The sequence below is a fragment of the Artibeus jamaicensis genome, unplaced genomic scaffold (assembly GCF_021234435.1).
Source record: "Artibeus jamaicensis isolate MK-2021 breed Jamaican fruit bat unplaced genomic scaffold, CSHL_Jam_final contig_1028, whole genome shotgun sequence".
In the NCBI taxonomy this organism is placed as follows: domain Eukaryota; kingdom Metazoa; phylum Chordata; class Mammalia; order Chiroptera; family Phyllostomidae; genus Artibeus; species Artibeus jamaicensis.
Window position 1 is genome coordinate 5,532,345 of NW_026521201.1, and position 18,021 is coordinate 5,550,365.

At 48.7% G+C, this 18,021-nt stretch overlaps 1 protein-coding gene across 6 annotated transcripts in view; it reads left to right on the forward strand.

Moving 5' to 3' along the window:
- The window catches only part of IQSEC3 (IQ motif and Sec7 domain ArfGEF 3), a 105,989-nt gene that overhangs the window by 80,872 nt on the left and 7,096 nt on the right, over positions 1-18,021 (forward strand). For all 6 annotated transcript variants that reach the window (XR_008390970.1, XM_037133949.2, XM_053661970.1 and 3 more), the window contains exons 6-11: positions 6,418-6,540; positions 7,039-7,205; positions 12,676-12,815; positions 14,180-14,305; positions 16,255-16,354; positions 16,498-16,659. Coding sequence is in view for 5 of the 6 variants with exons in the window: in XM_037133949.2 (XP_036989844.2) it covers positions 6,418-6,540; positions 7,039-7,205; positions 12,676-12,815; positions 14,180-14,305; positions 16,255-16,354; positions 16,498-16,659 (818 nt within the window). In the remaining variant the exon portion in view is untranslated. The remainder of the gene's footprint in view (positions 1-6,417; positions 6,541-7,038; positions 7,206-12,675; positions 12,816-14,179; positions 14,306-16,254; positions 16,355-16,497; positions 16,660-18,021) is intronic.

Here is an 18,021-nt window from a genome sequence, read left to right on the forward strand (position 1 = left end):
TCAGCCCTCCACACACAGCAACACGGTTACTTAACATGGTCTTTTATAAATAATACAGATCAATAGAAAAGAACAATAACTAGTTAGTGAACAATAATAAAGTAATAAAGGTGAGCTCATCACAAGAGATAAACACAAGAGTGGTCAGCATGCAGTTGGCATTGGGAGCACTTGGAATGGGCGAAGCCACCTAGAGAAAAGCAGTCAAGGGGAGAAGGGAGCCTAGCGGCCAGCCCTCTGTTAGAGGCCAGGTGGAGAAGGAGGAGGAGATCTGTGCTGGGGGAGGGTGCCTCCAAGAGGTAAGAGTAACCTAGGGGAGAGTGGCGTGGTGGAAGCAAGAGAGAGGAATGTTTTAGGAATGGAGTGATAAACCATGTCAGGGCTGCCAAGAGGCTGGTGGAACAAGGACATTGGACTTGGCAATGTGCTATTGTACTTAGCAATGTGGCAGCCAGTGGTGGCTTTGACAGGAAGTTTAACAGAATGCTGTGGGTGAAAGTGAATGGGATTGAGAAAGTGGAGTCAGCATAGGAGGGATGTCTTGGCTAGAAGTTTGGCTCTAAAGAGTTATAGAGAAAAGGAGTAGGTTCTAGAGAGCAAAAGGTCAAACCAGGGTTTTCATTTGTAAAATAGAAAATAATTTAGGTGCTAATGAGAATAATTTAGTAGAGAGGAGAAAATGATACTGTATGAAAGAACATCTCAAACATAGGGTGTCCAAAACGGAAGTCTTCATCTCTCCTCCAGCACCTGTGTCCACCCTATCATCAGTTCACCCTGAAAATGAGCACCAGGCCCCTGGGTGCCAAGCCAGAGCTCTGAGACTCATGACTGACTCCTCTGTTTCCTCACTTTCCCACACACCTCAATCACCCAGTTCCACATGGTCTTTCTTTGGGACATATTTCAGATTGCCCATTCAGTGAGTCTCCACTGCTTCCACCTTAGCTCAAACTCCATCTTCTCTAACTTGGACCTCTGCATGGCATCCAGCTGGGCCCCTGCTTCTTTCCTGTTCCCTGCCCTCCATTTTCTATTCATGCTCTCCCAACAGCCAGAGAAGACTTTTTAAAACAAACTGGATCATATCACTCCTTTGCTATACCCTCCCATTGTCTCTTACTGGGTTCATAACAAACTTCAAAGTTTTTCTTGTGACTTACAAAGCCCTTGACTGGTCAAGCCCCTGTCCATCTTCCTAGCCCCATAGTCTGCCATTCTCTGTACTCCCCTTTGCTCTCTGCATTGCAACTTTGTTGACCCTTTCTAGGTCCTTGGGAGTTCTTTGCTACCACAGGGCCTTGGCATATGCTTTCCCTACTCTACCTGAAAGCTCTTCCCCACTCCTCCTCTTCCCTTGGTTAGCTTCTACTCATCTTCCAAGTCTCAGCTCAAAAGTCATATCCTCAAAGAGGCCTCTCTGGGCATACCAATATAAAATAAAATATGTCTCCTTTGTCCTCTCATAGAACCCTGTTTTTGCCTACATAGGACTTGTCACACTTAAAATGAAACAATTACTTTAAACCCGGTTTTTCTCTCTCATCAAGACAGCATCTGTGTTTGTGTTGTTTGTACTTACACCAGGTCCCTAGCATAGCATCTTGTACACAGGAGGTACGAAATGCATGTTGGAAGGAAGGGAGGGAGGAAAGGAAAAGGGGAGGAAAGGAGTAAGGAAGGGAAGCAGGGAGGGAGGAAGGGCAGACCAGAAAGGGGAAGGTAGGGGGTCAAGGATTTAGTCCACTGCTGTGACCCGTGTGCCCGGCCGGCTCTGAAACTGCAGGGTGGCCACACAGCCTCATGCTGACTGCTGACAATGAAGTGACTCCTCACATATGACTGGCTGTGGCTGGTTGTCCCCCCTCAACTCCTCACAGGCTCCCATCAGGCATCTGGGTAAGGTAGCAGCCCCCAGGAATACACATCAGGGCCAGATGTTGAGAGGGGAAGGGGGCAGGCTTGCCTGGCCCTGGAGATACTAGCAAGGAATTTGATGAGCATAGTCCCCCTGCAGAGCCACCTCTCTTGTGAGCTTCAGTTTCCTATATACATACAATAAAAAATAACAGGACAGAAAAATAACAGGATAATGGTTAATATCACAGGATTGAGAAGATTGTCATTACACACTAAGTGAGGCATTAAGAACAGTACTCAGTAAATGAGAGTACAGAAGAGATCCCCCACCACTAGCATTAGGAACCCCCGCCCCAGTGAAGTGAAGAGGGTTCAGAGCAGGGGAGAGGCCTCCCAAGCAGGAAGCCAAAATATCTGCTCTTCATAGTTGTGGGAACATGGAGCAAGCCCCTTTGTGGTCTCAGTTTTGCCTTCGGTGATATGGGGAGGCTACACACCAGAAAATACCACCCAGAAACATGTACTCTTTCTCACCTTAAAGATGATCTAAGAGGAGAGATGGTGGTTGGCTGTTCTGGGAGGAGGCAACAGGATGGATTTGAAAAACTGTCAACAATCTGCCCCCCACAAGAATTCTAGGGTGGCAAAGAGAATAGGGAAGGGGAGATTTAAGTGCAGGTAGATGCTACAAAATAATAGAAGTAATGGAAGAGGATGAGAAGCAGGGAGAGACAACAGAGGTCAAGGTGCAGGCCGAAGTTTCTACCTAGGGGCCAGAAAAAATCATGCCATGGGGAGGGACAAAAATAGTGGGTGATTCCAGGGTGACAGGAGCCCCCTGAGGTTTGTTAGAGAGTGCAGCCTCAGCCCAGCCATCTGCCCCAGGAGGCACAGGCCCTGCCAGGAAGGTTCTCTGGGAGGCGTGGGAGAAGCAGTCATTGTGAACTGTGTTCCAAAGCCAACCAGAACTGATGCTCAGCGTCCTGATATCCTGGAGCAACTTCAGAGCCTGTGGAGACCGACTGCGGGCCATCTCTGCTCGGGTCATTGGCAGAGAGCGTCAGGGTGCAGAAAGTCCTGAGAGGCCGCCTGGTCCAACCCAAGCCTACAGCGTGGAAGACATCTGTCTGCTAGGGGCTAATAGTACCTTTCTGCCATCCAACACAGCTTCTTCCTTCCATCTGGGGGTTCTGCAGAAAACACTGAGATTTTTCCTCCTGGAATCCGAGAGTCCCAGGGCACCAGCTGCCCATTAAACACCGATACCCTGTGGTGGCAATTGCAAGGAGGAAGGCATGAAGTATGTGTGTCTCTGTGTGTGTGGCGGGGGGCAGCACCTATCTGCACCACTGTCTATCTTTCCTCGCCATCCCCACCACAAAATCAGCCCCCACAAAAGCTGATGGGGATGCATGTGCCCCATGAGCTGCTGCCCTGGTGGCCCATGAGTCACTGGGCTCACATTCTAACAGCTTCCACATGGTCTGGGCCCCCACCTTCCCTTGCACTCAGCTCAGCTATTAGTTTTCAATCTGTGAGAACTGGCTGGAGAGCTTTGAAGAACACCGACTCCCAGGCCTTGCCTCCAGATATTCTGATCAGTAGGTCTGGGGTGGGGTTCAGGGATCTACATTTTAATAAGCCTCCTTCCAAAGATATGAGACGTGCAGATTGTCCTGCCCCATGGCCCAGAAGTCGAAGTCGTCATCCCTGTGGCGGTGACTGATTTAGGTAGCACTCCCCATTCATGGGCTATGTTTCCCCCTGGCTGCATCTCCCATTCCAACCCTTGACTCTCAGGCTCTGGGCTCATTACTGGAGCTTTCAGCTGCAGCCCCGAGTGAGTGAGCTGGCTTTGTGTCACCCGAGTGAAGAGCAGGAAACTAGGCCATGGTGCTTGGCCAAGCAGACCCCACCCTCTCCCAGCTGCTCCATCGTCTCCTCCTGTCAACTGCCCACAGTGCCTGGGCCTCTGGGCACCTGCCTCCTCATCATGGACTGAGGGCTTGTCCAGGGCACTGGGGTAGAGGACACATGCACAGAGGCTCTGAAAGGGACACCGATGAAGGGTGCAGGGTGTGGGACCTCAGGGTTCAGGGGCCTGCTGGGAAAGGACAGAGGCATGTCTTGGGGGGTAGGGCAGTTAGATGCCGGGCCAGGGAACTAGGGGCCATTCTGGGGTCTACCAGAGGGGCAGGCTGGAGTTCATTGCCCTTGCACTTGGCCTTGAAAGAGTTAGGATGGGAGTTCCTAGAGTGGGAGGCTACAATGTGGCTTCCCCTCCCCCACTTCACAGCCAGGCCCAGCAGGGCCAGTCTTTGCTGTGTTACTCCCATCGTTGCTTCTGTCTTGTCCTGTCCTTGTCTCCTCCTTCTTCCTCTGTCTCTCTCTCCCTCCCTTCTACTTTTCTCCTCTTGTTCCTGTTTTTCTGTTGTTCTTTCTCTCTCCACTCTTTTTGTCACTGTCTCTCCCTCTTCACCTCTTTGCCTCTCTTTTACTCTCTTTGAGTGTCTTTCTCCCTCTCTCTCTCTTTCCTTGTTCTGTCTGTTCTCTCACTTAACTCTTTGTGTCTCCCACTGTCTCTGTGTCTCTACCTCCTCCCTCCTGCTCTGGTCTCGCTGGCTCGAGACTGATGGGTTCACCTCCTCCAGACAGACAGTATCCTTTTAATGGCTCAGTCATGCTGGATTTATGACTCCTGGCTGGGCTGGGCTATGGGGACGTGCAGATGTAGGCACCAGGATGTGGATGTCAGAGCTCACATTCCACTAGAGAAGGTGAAAGGGCTGCCAAGAAACCAGGTTAATCCTGGAGGTGCCTACTGCCCAGCTGTTTGTGTCAAATGCCCAGATGCTGGCATTGACAATTCTCAAGCTCGGGCTCAATTCTTGCCTCCCCCTCCCAACCTCACTCTCACCCACACTACCCAGATGGACAAGCCTGAGAGAAAGCTGGGTTTGACCAAGATGAGGACAGGCTCCCAGAGTGAAGACAGCTGTCCTTGCCCTGGGGTGGGGGAAGCAGAGCCTCTACCAGCTCTTTCCTCTCTAGGAGTCTTTGGGGACACTCTCTTCCCCATGGTCCCCCTGAAAGGAGTGGTCCATGATCACCACCTGGCATTTCCACTTGCTTTCCACTAAAAACCGACAGCAGAGCCAGAGTTGAGTCAGGATCTCTGCACAAGCAGTGGCCTGACACAGGAGCCAGGATGATGGCAGGACTGGGGCCTGCTCAGGGCTCATCCCTCTGCTCAGGCAGCCACTGTTCTGAGTCCATTGGCTGCTGGGCCCTGAGCCACACACTGGGCTCAAGCCCTCCATGGGCTGGCAGGTAGGCAGTGAATGGGATCTTGATGTCTGGGGTCCCGACACTGCAATGGAGAATCCAGGGGCTCTGGGAGCAGAGTGGGGCTCTTCACCAGCAGAGGGCAGTGATGGGCTGGGCATAAAATGATCAGGAGAGAGGAGATTGGAACAGAGCGTGGGTGGGATCAGCTCCCCAAAGCCTTGCTGGTAGGGGTAAGCCTTTTCAGTTCTCAGCGAGAATTAGGTCTGTGGCTTAGCCAGGCTTAGATTCCTGCCTTTTCTGCTCACAGTCCTGGGGCAAAGGAGGGCAAGGCAGGACCCAGTGGAAGGGAAGGTCCCCCAGGAACAGGCCAAGAAAAAATGAGACTGCCTAGTGGGATGACTGGCATGTGCCCCCCACTTCCTCTTGCCCCCACACACCAAAGGAGGACATTCAAAGGCAAACTCTCCAGGATTAGATGTGGTGTTTCAGAGGTAGAAGGGCCCTTGGGGAGCAGAACTCTGACCTCCTCCTTCTCAGAAGAAGAAACTAATGCTCCAAGAAGTGAGTCTAAACCAAAGTCACAAAAAAATTCAGTGGTCAGCCCAGGCCCAGAGTCTGGCTGTTTTTTTCACACTGTCCCCTCCCACATTAGGCCAATTTGTCACTTGTCAATCAGCTTCCTCTGATTGCTGGGGCTCCTTGGCTGCACATGCAGGACTTGGAAGCCTATGGCAGAACTGGAGGGTGGTGCAGGAGGAGGTCCCGCCACCTTGAAGCCCAAATGGGACCTAGAAAGCGAAGCTAGGGTGACATGTGGACTCCCAATAGGTCTCTGGAAGAATAGAGGAGTAAGCTGCATTTACATACATCCTAGACCTATGTATGACCCTAAGATGCTCTGAGGTTGAGAAGAAAGGGCTTGGCCTTTGGAGGTTCAGCTTCCTGCTGGCCTTGGGCAAGCAGCTAGCCTCTCTGGGCCTCAGGTTCATACAACAGTCAGCCATCTGCCTCTCAGGCCATCATGTTAGATGAGAGGTATGAGAAAGGGTCTCTTAGGTTATTCAAGGGAGACATCTGGCAGGTGAGTAAGGCCTGGGAGGCCCCACCAGTCCCCTCTCAGTTGATCCCAGGGACCAAAGGCTTTCTGTCACCCTAGCAAGGTGAGGTCTGCCAGCCACTGGTGGGCTGCACCTCACTCCTCAGCTCCAGCGAGATGCGGGAAGTTTGGGAGCCACCTCTCCTCATGACCCTCCTCCCTTCTGCCCTCAGCTGCGTGGTAGATGAGATGGACTTCTCCAGCACGGAGCTGGATGAGGCCCTGCGCAAGTTCCAGGCTCACATCCGTGTGCAGGGGGAAGCCCAGAAAGTGGAGCGGCTCATAGAGGCCTTCAGGTAGCACCCCCTTCTGCAACCCTCATCCTTTCAAACATCCTTCAAAATGTACACCTGGGATATGGCAGAGGCTAGAGAAGAAGAACTGCTATGGGCCTGGGGGATAGAGGTGCTAGGGGGTCAGTCAAGGGCTAGGAGAAGCCTTTATGCTGAGGCGGGAGAGGTGGGATAGGTAGAAAGGAGAAAAGGAAAGAAAAGGGACAGAGCCCTCAAGCTCTCCAAGACGGAGCAGCCTCCAGGTGGCCTGCATGCACCTCACTCACCCATCAATGTGCAGATCTTTACTGAGCATCTGCGCAGGGCTGGTGCCATGGGGTGGGTGTGTGACACCTGTCCTGTCCCCTCTGAGGGGAGAAGGCCAGGCTGTGGGTGGAATCAACAGAGTATGGAGAGGCTGGGATGGTGAGGGTGGGGGGCACTGCCCAGACTGAAAGCCTTGCTGGAGCTGGGGAGGGCAGAGGAGGAACCTCGTCCTCCACTCTATGTCCCCCACCACAGCCAGCGCTACTGCATGTGCAACCCCGAGGTGGTGCAGCAATTCCACAACCCTGACACCATCTTCATCCTGGCCTTCGCCATCATCCTCCTCAACACTGACATGTACAGCCCTAATATTAAGCCTGACAGGAAGATGATGCTAGAGGACTTCATCCGAAACCTTCGAGGTGAGGAGGTGGGGGCAGGCGGGTGAGGCCACTGCTCTGGCCTGTTCTGTTCAGTGCTATTTCTGTGCCTCTGAATCCAGCTGTAGATTGTCACTCCACCAGCCAAGTGCACTGAATACTGTTCCCTGGGCCTAGCCACACACAACAGCCTGGGGAAGTTGCTTGCATTCCAGGCATGTGGGGACTTTCCAGGAGCCACTGCCACTGCCCTGTACCAAGTAGCAAGTGCCCCTGGGCAGTGCCCCCTGCCCAGCACGGATTGTCCTCCATTGGCTTACCTCCAGGCCCCTGGTACCATAGCTGCTGCCTAGGTGGTACAGCCCTTCCCACTACACAACTTATGAGGGCTTTTAAGTTTTGGGTCCATTTAAATCAGACCTGCAGGTGACATATGGCACCTACCAACCAGGTCCCCCTCTAACTGACGCAGTGTGCCACCCGGCAGGCATTGAGGAAGACTGGCAGGGTGTGGTATGTGCTCAGCTGACTGTTTCCTGTTTTAGCATCTTAAAAATAAAAGTTATACATGAACATAATTTAATAAAGTCAAATAACTCTACAAAACTTACTAAAATAATTAGTTCTGCCCCTCTTACCATTCTTTCTTAGAGGTAATTACTTTTTTCTTGCTCTCTATTGAGTTGCCCTCTACATCACTAAACAACATGCTTCCCTCTGTTTCTCTTTTCATGTTTTTGTTGGTATAAAAATGCATACTGTAAGGTCTAGAAATCTGAGATCTCGGCAAATGTTTATATTCCTATACACCTATATAATCATACCCAGAGCTGAATAGAGATTTCTATCCTTACCTCAGAACATTCTTTCCTGTTCCTTTCCATTCAATACCCCTGCCCAAGGGTAAAACTCTGTCCTTTCATCAACATTGACTAATCGTTCTAATTGACTAAGAATTCTCTATTGTTCCAGTTCTTGGCCTTTGGCTATTATTTTGTCTCGCTTTCTCTGAAAACGAATTGGCTCTTCTCTTTGTCCTTTGTGTCCTTTGTGTGTGTGACTTTTGTTCTGATTTTTTCCAACTATTGTACTGGCACCGGGTTGTTGCTTTAGTCTAGAAACACAAGTCTTCCAATTGTAGGACATTTTCTAAATATCATATTTGTTTCCCCCTCCATTTTCTCTGTACTGTTTTTCTTGAACTCTTATTCAGACATTACATCTCCTAGTTTGATTCTCTAATTGTTATGGTTTTTTATCTGCTGTCTTTGTCTTCCTGTTGACTTTCTGAAAGGTATCCCTCAGCTTTACCTTTGAAGTCTCCTACTAAACTTTTCATTTCTGTTATCACATTTTTCCTTTTCAATAACTCTCTTTTTGTTCTCTAAATGTTCCACTCTTATAGCATTTTACTTTTGTATTATAAATGCAATATCTTCTTATATGTCCCTGAAGACATTGATAATATGTTTTTACTTGTTTGTTTCAGTTTCTTCCCGCTTGCCTCTATTTCTTCTGACTTCCATTTTCTGTCTCCCCCATACTTCTTTCTCATATGCAGTTGATAGAACTTGGTTGTCCATTTATATTTAAGAGTGAGCCACTAAACAACTGATTAAACTCTCTCTGAGTACAGGAGGGCTGCGGAGTGGTGGATTTTCTCATAGGGTTGGTTTAGTTGAGCTGTTCTGTTGGGGGACCCCTACTGTGGTGTCTTTAGATGTTTCCTCTTGTGCTGGTTGATTCTCCAGAAAAGACATATCCAATCTGTTGTCCAGAAGCTATGAGTCTTGTTGCCAACATCCTGAGATCTTTGCAGTTACACAGGGTTGAGGGGGTCTCTTAATACATACACATCAGTTCCATCCTCCAGTATCCAGCACAGACTCCCACCTTTGGCTGGGCTTGGGGTCCCGCAGCCCCAAGTTCCTTGGTTTACCCCTCCCACAGGATTAACCTTCAGTGTTCTGCTGCAGTGGAGGAAGAAATAGGGAAATCTCAATGTTTTCTAGATTTTCAGCCTATTTTCCTATTTTGAGCTCACCTTCACCTCCACTTTAAGAGATCCTTTTGCCACCAATTCTAGAACTCTTCAAAGCTGTCATGCTTCTGTGTCCAGTTTCTTAGGTTTGCTAATTCATTCATTCACTCTTCTGTTTCTCAGGCCCCATGGTACCATTGCTTCTTCCTTATCCTTTGTCTTTGTGGGTGTAGCCTCTTTTTAAAATTCCTTTTCACCAGAATATTCATGAAGAGGTATTCAACCTGCCATCTTTACCTGGGAGCCTCTGTGTGTTCAGTCTGGAGTCTTGCTTTTTCTTGCCCCCAGCCTGATTTCTCTCATGCCCCCAGAGGTGCCACATGGCCCATTAGCTCGCCTTTAAGAACCAGGTATAGCCCTGACTGGTGTGGATTGGTTGGTTGAGTGCTGACCTGTGATATGAAAGGTTGCGGGTGCAATTCCTGGTCAGAGCACATGCCTGGGTTGCAGGTCAGGTGCTGGTTGGTGGTGTGCAAGAGGCAACCAATTGGTAGACTCTCCCTCTAAAAATAAATAAATAAATAAATAAATAAATAAATAAATAAAATCTCCAGGAAAAAAAAAAAGAACCAGGTACAGATGTGGAAGAAACAGAGTTAATACAGAGAGTTGCTCATAGAAGGTGAATGTCCTTTCAGTGGTACAAAAACTCCTTTGAAGACACTTGCCAAAGTTGCTTTATTTTCCATTTTTTCCTCTGATCAAAAAAGCATATTGTCATTAAAGATTTAGAAAAAGTAGATTTTTTTATTGCCTCTATTTCTGCTTCCAAAGAAATTTGTTTTCATGTTGATATATTTCTTTTTTTTATACTATTTTTTTTATTGATTATGCCATTACATTTGCTCTATTCCCCCCTCCCTTCCCCTCCACCCTGCATACCCCTCCCCCACCATTTCCCCCTTTAGTTCATGAACATGTGTCTCAAATTCTTTAGATTCTGTATTTCCCCTACTATTCTTACCCTCCCCTATCTATTTTCTATCTACTGTCTATACTACTTATTTTCTGTACCTTCTCCCCCCTTCCCCTCCTCCCACTCCCCTGTTGCTAACCCTCCATGTGATCTTCACTTCTATGGTTCTGCTCCTGATCTAGCTATCCTCTTAGTTTGCTTTTGTTTTAGGTGTGGTTCTTAATAACTGTGAGTTTGCTGTCCTTTCACTGTTCATCTTTTTTATCTTCTTTTTCTTAGGTAAGTCCCTTTAACATTTCATATAGTAAGGGCTTGGTGATGATGAACTCCTTGAATTTGGTCTTATCTGAGAAGCACTTTATCTGTCCTTCCATTCTAAATGAAAGTTTTGCTGGGTAGAGCAATCTTGGTTGTAGATCTTTGGTTTTCATGACTTGGAATACCTCTGTCCAGCCCCTTCTTGCCTGTAAGGTCTCTTTTGAGAAATCAGCTGACAGTCTGATGGGAACTCCTTTGTAGGTGACTGTCCCCCTTAGCTCTTGCTGCTTCTAGGATTCTCTCCTTCATTTTAATCTTGGCTAATGTAATGATGATGTGCCTTGGTGTGTTCCTTCTTGGGTCCAACTTCTTTGGGACTCTCTGAGCTTCCTGGATTTCTCGGAAGTCTATTTCCTTTGCCATCTTGGGGAAATTCTCCTTTATTATTTGTTCAAATAATTTTTCAACTGGTGGTTGTGCCTTTCCCCCCTTCTGGTACCCCTATAATTCGGATGTTGGAACGTTTAAAGATGTCCTGGAGGTTCCTAAGCTTCTCCTCATTTTTCTGAATTCTTATTTCTTCATTCCTTTCTGTTTGATCATTTTTTTCTTCCCTCTGGTTCTCTCCCTTGATTTGAGTCCCAATTTTCTTTCCATTACTATTGGTATCTTTTGTATCACCATTCATTTCAATTAATTTAGCTTCCATATGTTTCTCTAATTTGTGACTAAAATCCACCAGTTCTGTAAGGGATCTTTATAACCAGTGTTTTGAACTGTGCATCTGAAAGACTGGCTATTTCTTCATCACTTAGGTCTATCGGTTCTGGGGCTCTGAGTTGTTCTAGAGCCATTTTTGGTTTATTCGTGCTGTTAAGTGAGCGGAGCGAAGCCTTAGTTGTTTACCAGGACGGGGCGACCCAGGTCGCTGGTTTGTGACGCTGTGTGTGGGGGCGGGGTCAGAGAGGGAGCAATGGCGTTCCTCTCCGCTAGCCCAGCGCATCCAGACACTCAAACGCCTCGGGCTTGCTTATCCGATCCTAAATTTTGCGAGCCTGCTGCACCGCCGGGTTTCCCTTCTCACTGGTTTCTCCGCACGTAAATGCGCGCGACCGACCGACCCACCGCGCCTCTTCCGTGTGCGCTCCGGCAGCCAGCTCACTGGCGATCAGCGCCCTCGTTGCCTGTGCGCTCCGCGCACCGCCCGGGGAATTTTTTCTGCTAACCTGCTCCGCTGCTGGCCTCGCTCCTCGTACCGGTCCAGCCGAGTATCTAGTTGTCCTTTGGACTCCGTATTGTCGATTTTCCGTGTGGCTTGGTTGTGACTGCTGTTAAAAATAGTTGTTCTTAGATTTGGTTGTGCACAGAGGCGAGGTGGACCCTCCACCTACTTCTCCATCTTGGCAGAAGTCTCCATATTTCTTTTTAAAAAAACTTTTTTTAAATTGATTTTAGAGAGAGCAAGGAAGGGAGAGAGAGAGTGAAAAAGAAACATGGATTTGTTGTTCCACTTATTTCGGCATTCATTGGTTGATTCTTGTATGTGCTCTTTCCAGAGATTGAACCCGCAATCTTGGCATATAGGATGATGCTCTAACTGACCAAGCTATGCAGTTAATATACCCTCTTGCTATATTTCCTGCTAATAATATTTGTTACCAAAGTTATACCATTACTATGAAGTAGTTGATGGGTATAGGGTCTTCTCACCTGCATTGCTACAGGGGGCTCCTCTTCAATCAATGTCCAGCTCCTACCACATTCCCAGTGGGGGAAGAATCTTGTCACCCAGTCAACAGCTAATCATGGAGCACCATGTTCCCTATTGGAAGGGAGGGGAAAACCTGAGAAGGGGTGAAAATTCAAAGGAAAACAAGACAGAGCATTAGTCTTCAAGATGCTCTTCTGGCAGAGCGGGGGAGGGGAGGTTAGACAAATGCACAGAAGACAAGAAGACTGCAGAGGCAAAGGCATATAGCAGGGCCATGGATGCTATATTTGGAGATGAGGACAGAGGCCTGGGAAGTGGAAGTGGAGGTTCTGGAACAGCAGGAGATGAGGCTGGAAATGTGTGTTGGGGCCATATTATAGCGATATAATGTGCTTAGCCTGGCTAAGGACTTTGTCCTTAACTTCATGGCTATGGGGAGTCAACCATTGAACGCTTTGGAAAAGGAACAGGGCAAAATGAAGACCACCCTTTAGGAGCTTCTGTCTGGGAGGCGGCTTCCCTTCTCTGGCTCCAGGTCTCTGACACCTCCCTCCTCCACCTCTCTGCCCCCCTTCTCCCACTCCAGGTGTGGATGATGGCGCTGACATCCCCAGGGAGCTGGTGGTTGGCATCTACGAAAGGATACAGCAGAAGGAGCTCAAGTCCAATGAGGACCATGTCACATATGTCACCAAGGTGGAGAAGTCCATCGTGGGCATGAAGACAGTAAGTGCCTGCTGCAGAACAGTACTCTTCTGTGGGTGTCACATCCTCTCCTGTGTCTGCTAAGCTCTCCCTTCTCTCACCTCCTTTCATTTCTTTCTTCCTGATATCTGCTCCCATTCTCTTCCTTGCCTTTCAAAAACACTTTTATATTACTCATACACTTAGTAACTACTGAGTCCCTACTGTGTACTGTACCCTTGCCTCATTTCCTCATCACCTCTTGCTCCCAGCTGCTGCAGCAGGAGAGACTGAGGTGAGGTGTTGGGCAATGCTGCACAGGGCTCTATAGTTGAAGCATCCACGTGGCCAGCCAGGGAGGTATAGGATGGGGTGGACACTGGGCAGTCCTGGCTGGTCCTACTGGATAGAACACAGAAAATGGGCTAATGTACAATTTAGATTGTGGCGTCTCGAATCACTGGGGCACCCCTTAGTTGTGACCTGTGTCTTAGGCAATATGTTGTGAGCTTGCACTGATTTTTAAGGTGAGTGTTCTCTGCAGTTTACTACTTTGCTTACATGACATCGGAGGTTCTTTATGCCATAAGCACAAAGGGTGTGGAGTGGGTTCTGGGGTCCGTCTCCAGTTGCTCCTCCCTGAATTGCTGGGGGTCCCTTTGGAGACCTCATCTGAGGCTGTGCACTGGCTCCTCTATCCAATCTGTGTAACGATGGCCCTTTTCTCCCTGGAGCCCATATATATATTTAAATCCTTGCCCAAGGATATTTAGAGAGAGAGAGAGAGAGAGAGAGAAACATTGATTGGTTGCCTCCTGTACACACCCCAACTGGGGATCAAATCTGTGATATAGGCGTATGCCCTGACTGGGATTGAACCTGTAACCTCTTGGTGTACAAGATGACACTCCAACCAACTGAGCCACCTGGCCAGGGCCCAGAGCCTGTATTGCTAAGGTTTTAGCATCTCTTGGGTTTGCAGACAGCACTGGAGCAGACCGTTTTATACCCTGGAGCAGATTCAAGATGTCCCTGTAGTCCCCTCCCTCTTGCACACTTGTGTTTAGGTGTGCAGGTGGGTGCTATCCTGCAGGCCGAGGTCTCAAGAAGGTCTTGGTGGGAAATGGGTTGACAGCAACTGGGCATCAACAGTCTGAAGGTGCTTATCAATTGTCTTTCCCACCTCTTTGCCTCTTCCTTTACTCCAGCATAATGAGCCAAACTTGCTCCTTAAGGAACACAATGAGGGGGCAAGAGCCCCAGTGAGAAGAAAGGAAGTTTAGGGTCAAGTTCAGGCCCTATAATAAACCCCAGGCCTCTGTCAGCTCTCCTGGGACATGGGTGCTGTGCAGGCATGGGGGATTGGGAGTTCTGGTGTCACCTGCTGAGTTCGGGCCCCTCCCCAGGTGCTGTCAGTGCCCCATCGCCGCCTGGTCTGCTGCAGCCGGCTCTTTGAGGTGACAGATGTGAACAAGCTGCAGAAGCAGGCTGCACATCAGAGGGAGGTGTTCCTCTTCAATGACTTGCTGGTGGTGAGTAGACTGGTGCGGGGCACTGCTGCCCTGCTTGGCCTTGGCAAAGAGCAGTAGAAGGGGCCCTCCCAGACTGCACACAGGATGCTATGTACTTAGTGGCTGATTTACCTTGTTGGTGACATTTTCACATTATTGGGTGTGAGGTAGCTCAAGCAGATAGGGGCATTTCTACTTCATAAGTTATGAAACCAAGACACAGAGAGGTTAAGTCACTTCCATAGTCATGTTGGAAATGAATTAGATTCCGGACCCTCCTTCTCTCCATATTATAGAAGCCTGGGGCAGGCAGGGTACAGAGATGGGCTTCATGTCCCACTGTGGGGCATATAGTGCTGGTTGCTGGACCTAAGCAGGGCAGGCACTGTTCCTGGGCCTGGAGGGATGCTGGTGTGTGAGTGTGCATGGGCTCACACCTGCATCTGTGTGCGTCCACATCTGTATGGCACTCATTGTTTGGTCTTTGAAAACAGGCATCCATTCTGCATGTGTTTAATGAGTGTCTACTATGTGCCAGGCATTGTTCTAAGTGCTGGGAAGCAGTGGTGAACAGGCTTTGTTTTCTGTTTTTCCTTCAGACCCCATATCTTCTCTATATGTGAGTCATAGAGGCATCACCTCTAAAATTATCCCAAATCTGATGATCGTGTGCTAAGGTCCATCTGCCACAGAGTCAGGAGTGATCCTTCCAGAGTGCAAGTCAGGCCTGTCTGTCATGCTTCAGACCTGACCCTGCTTCCTGTGCAGGAGAAGGACTTCCTACCTCCCTGCCTGCTGCCTGCAGGACCTTGGACCTCATGCCCTCACTTCTTTCCTGACTGCTCTGGCACCTTGCCCTCAGCCTGCTTCCCATGGGCCAGGCTCACCCCATCTCAGGCCTTTGTTCTTGCTGCTCCTGCTTGAAAATCTCTCCCTCTCATCCCACCTACCCCCACCCTGAAACCTTTTCCATACCTCTGCCCTGTCTTCATTCAGGTCTCAATTGAAACGTCACCTCCTTACACAGGCCCTCCCTGGCCACCTAGCAAGGGAGCCTGCCAATAATTGTCTAATCCTTACTCTTTCACTTTTTTCAGAATACTTCTCAGTTCCAGAATTGCCTTATTTCTCCATTCCTTCACCTTAGCTTTTGTTTGTTTACTTGTTTTTATTGTGTTGGTCTTCCTCCACTGAAGCAGTAGCGCCCTGAGGCCTGGGCACCCCGTCTCTTGCTTTCCTGGATCCCCAGAGCCCAGCTCATGGAAGGTGCTCAAGAAATATTCACGTATTGAGCAACCAGCTTATAGAGCTTTCATTTTAGTAGAGAAGGGAGATAAATAATAAGTAAGAAAACAAACAATGAAGGTGGTATCAAATTGAGAGGAAGGTGCTATGAAGACAGTGACACAGTGATAGGATAGACAACAACTGGTGTTAAGGTGGACTTTTTTGTTTTTTAGTTAGGATCGTCAAGGAAAGAGCCTGTAAGGAGGTGGCATTTTGTGTAAGATCTAAGTAATGAGAGTAGCCCATTTTTGCAGAAAGCTTCAGGGAGAGCTGTGGAAGGGGAGTAATGTGAGCAAAGGGTCTGCAATGGACTGAGCCTGCCCTGTTCAAGCTACATAAAGGAAGAGAGTGTGGCTTCAGCAGGAGCCAGAGTAAGACAGGGACCAGATCCGGTGGGGCAGAAAGTGAGGATTGGCTTCTTCTAAGAGCAGTGGGAATAGCCACTGCTTTATGCAGGAAAAGAACCATATTTTGATAGAGTGGGTGTTGATTGTGTATGCATGTGTAGATGTATTCAACAGGTGTATATGCACATAAGTGTGAACATATCCTAAGTATATAAATGTGTGTGCATGTATCTTTGCGTGTGTTTGCCTATCAGTTCAGGGTTGTCCATGGGAGTTCATGCAGCCACATGCATGTGAACACCCACCAGTGCATCTCTGTCTCCCTCTCTTGGACAGATTCTCAAACTTTGCCCAAAGAAGAAGAGCTCCTCTACGTATACTTTCTGCAAGTCAGTTGGCCTGCTGGGCATGCAGTTCCACCTCTTTGAGAATGAATGTGAGTCCGGGTGGGACCAGATATGAGGCAGGGGATGGTTGGGGGAAGTTGAGGGCTGCAGAGATACGGGAGGGGTGAGCATGCTGAACTGGCTCCTGCCTCACCTCCTGCTCATGACCTCTGGCCTGGGGTCTGGTTTCTAGATTACTCTCATGGCATCACCCTGGTGACCCCGCTCTTGGGTTCTGAGAAGAGGCAGGTGCTGCATTTCTGTGCCCTGGGCTCGGACGAGATGCAGAAGTTTGTGGAGGACCTGAAGGAGTCCATTGCAGAGGTGACAGAGCTGGAGCAGATCCGGATAGAATGTAAGGACACAGTGCATTCCAGGCTTTCTGAGGCAGTTGGCAGGGAGGGCGGGCCAGCTCCCAGTCAGCAAGGGACAGAGTCAGCTTGTAGACAGACAGGGCTCTGACTTTTTCCCCCACTTTGGAGTGAGTGTGGGGTGAGCTAAGGACCCTCCTGCATGCTGAACTTCCCCCAGCTCACTGCACCACCATGGTCTCCGTGGGCGCAATGTCCTTCTGTTCTCCATAGTTATGGTGAGGTAGATTAGAGCATGCACACATGGGGCTGCCAGGAGCCCCTCAGAGCTGAGAACTCCACTGTGCAGGACCAGGACACTGGGCCAGCCAATCAAGGCAGAAATGCAAACCAGAGTGCGGCCCAGCGTCTCTCCCACCAAGCTCCCTGTGCAGCTTCTTCCCCTGGACCCAGTCCGGGTTCACATACTACATCTGGTTGTTTCATTTCTCCCATCTTTTTTCATCTGAACTAATCCCCCCACTTACTTTTTCATAACATTATCTTTCAGAAGAGCCCAGGCTGGTGTTCTGACTGTCCATCATCTTGGTCTTTCTGTTCCTAAGCAAAGCCTTGATTCCTGATTGTTCCAATTCAGGCATTTTAGAAAACATGGGTTTCTTCATACATCTGGGTGGCTTACTGGTTGCTTTCCAGCTTAAGAAAAGGACAGCAATGACCTACAACCTATACCCATTTGCAAGCTTTTATTATCTAAGCACTGCTGAGGCTTCAGATAGCCCTTAAGACAATTAACTAAGAATGAACTCAGAAAGTAAAACAGAAGCAGTTCTGCCTTATATGGCTACTTAGTTGAAAAGTATTTCTAAATTCATAAAAATCCATTAGGCAGCAGAAAGGCAGAGGGTTTTTGAACAGGGAGCTGGATGGTGGAGAGCAGCTTTTCAGTTGCTGTTTTGGATCACCTATCTTGCACTAGGCAGTGAGTTCCTATTCTGCCAATCCTCACAGTGATGCTACACAGTAGGTGCTTTGTCCTCATGTGCCAGATAAGACTCAGAGAGATTAAGGGATAGGTCCAAGGTCATGCATATCGAAAGCAAAGGAAATGGAATGTGCGTTTAAGTCTACTTTGAGGTTCATGTATTTCTCATTATGGAAGGGACAGAAGAGGTTTTGTTGATAGTTTCCAAAACAAACCAACAAACAAAACTAAATCAAGTTAAAACAAACAATAAAAACATCCCACCAACTATATGCCTCCCATAACTGCTTGGGTGGACAGGTGAACCCACTTTCTGCACCACTGGTGCACTTGAGTTCACAAGTATAACAGGCAGACTCTGAGAGGACTGGGCTGGATGCTCAGAGATGCAACCTCTGCTGTTGATCTTGAACATTTTCAA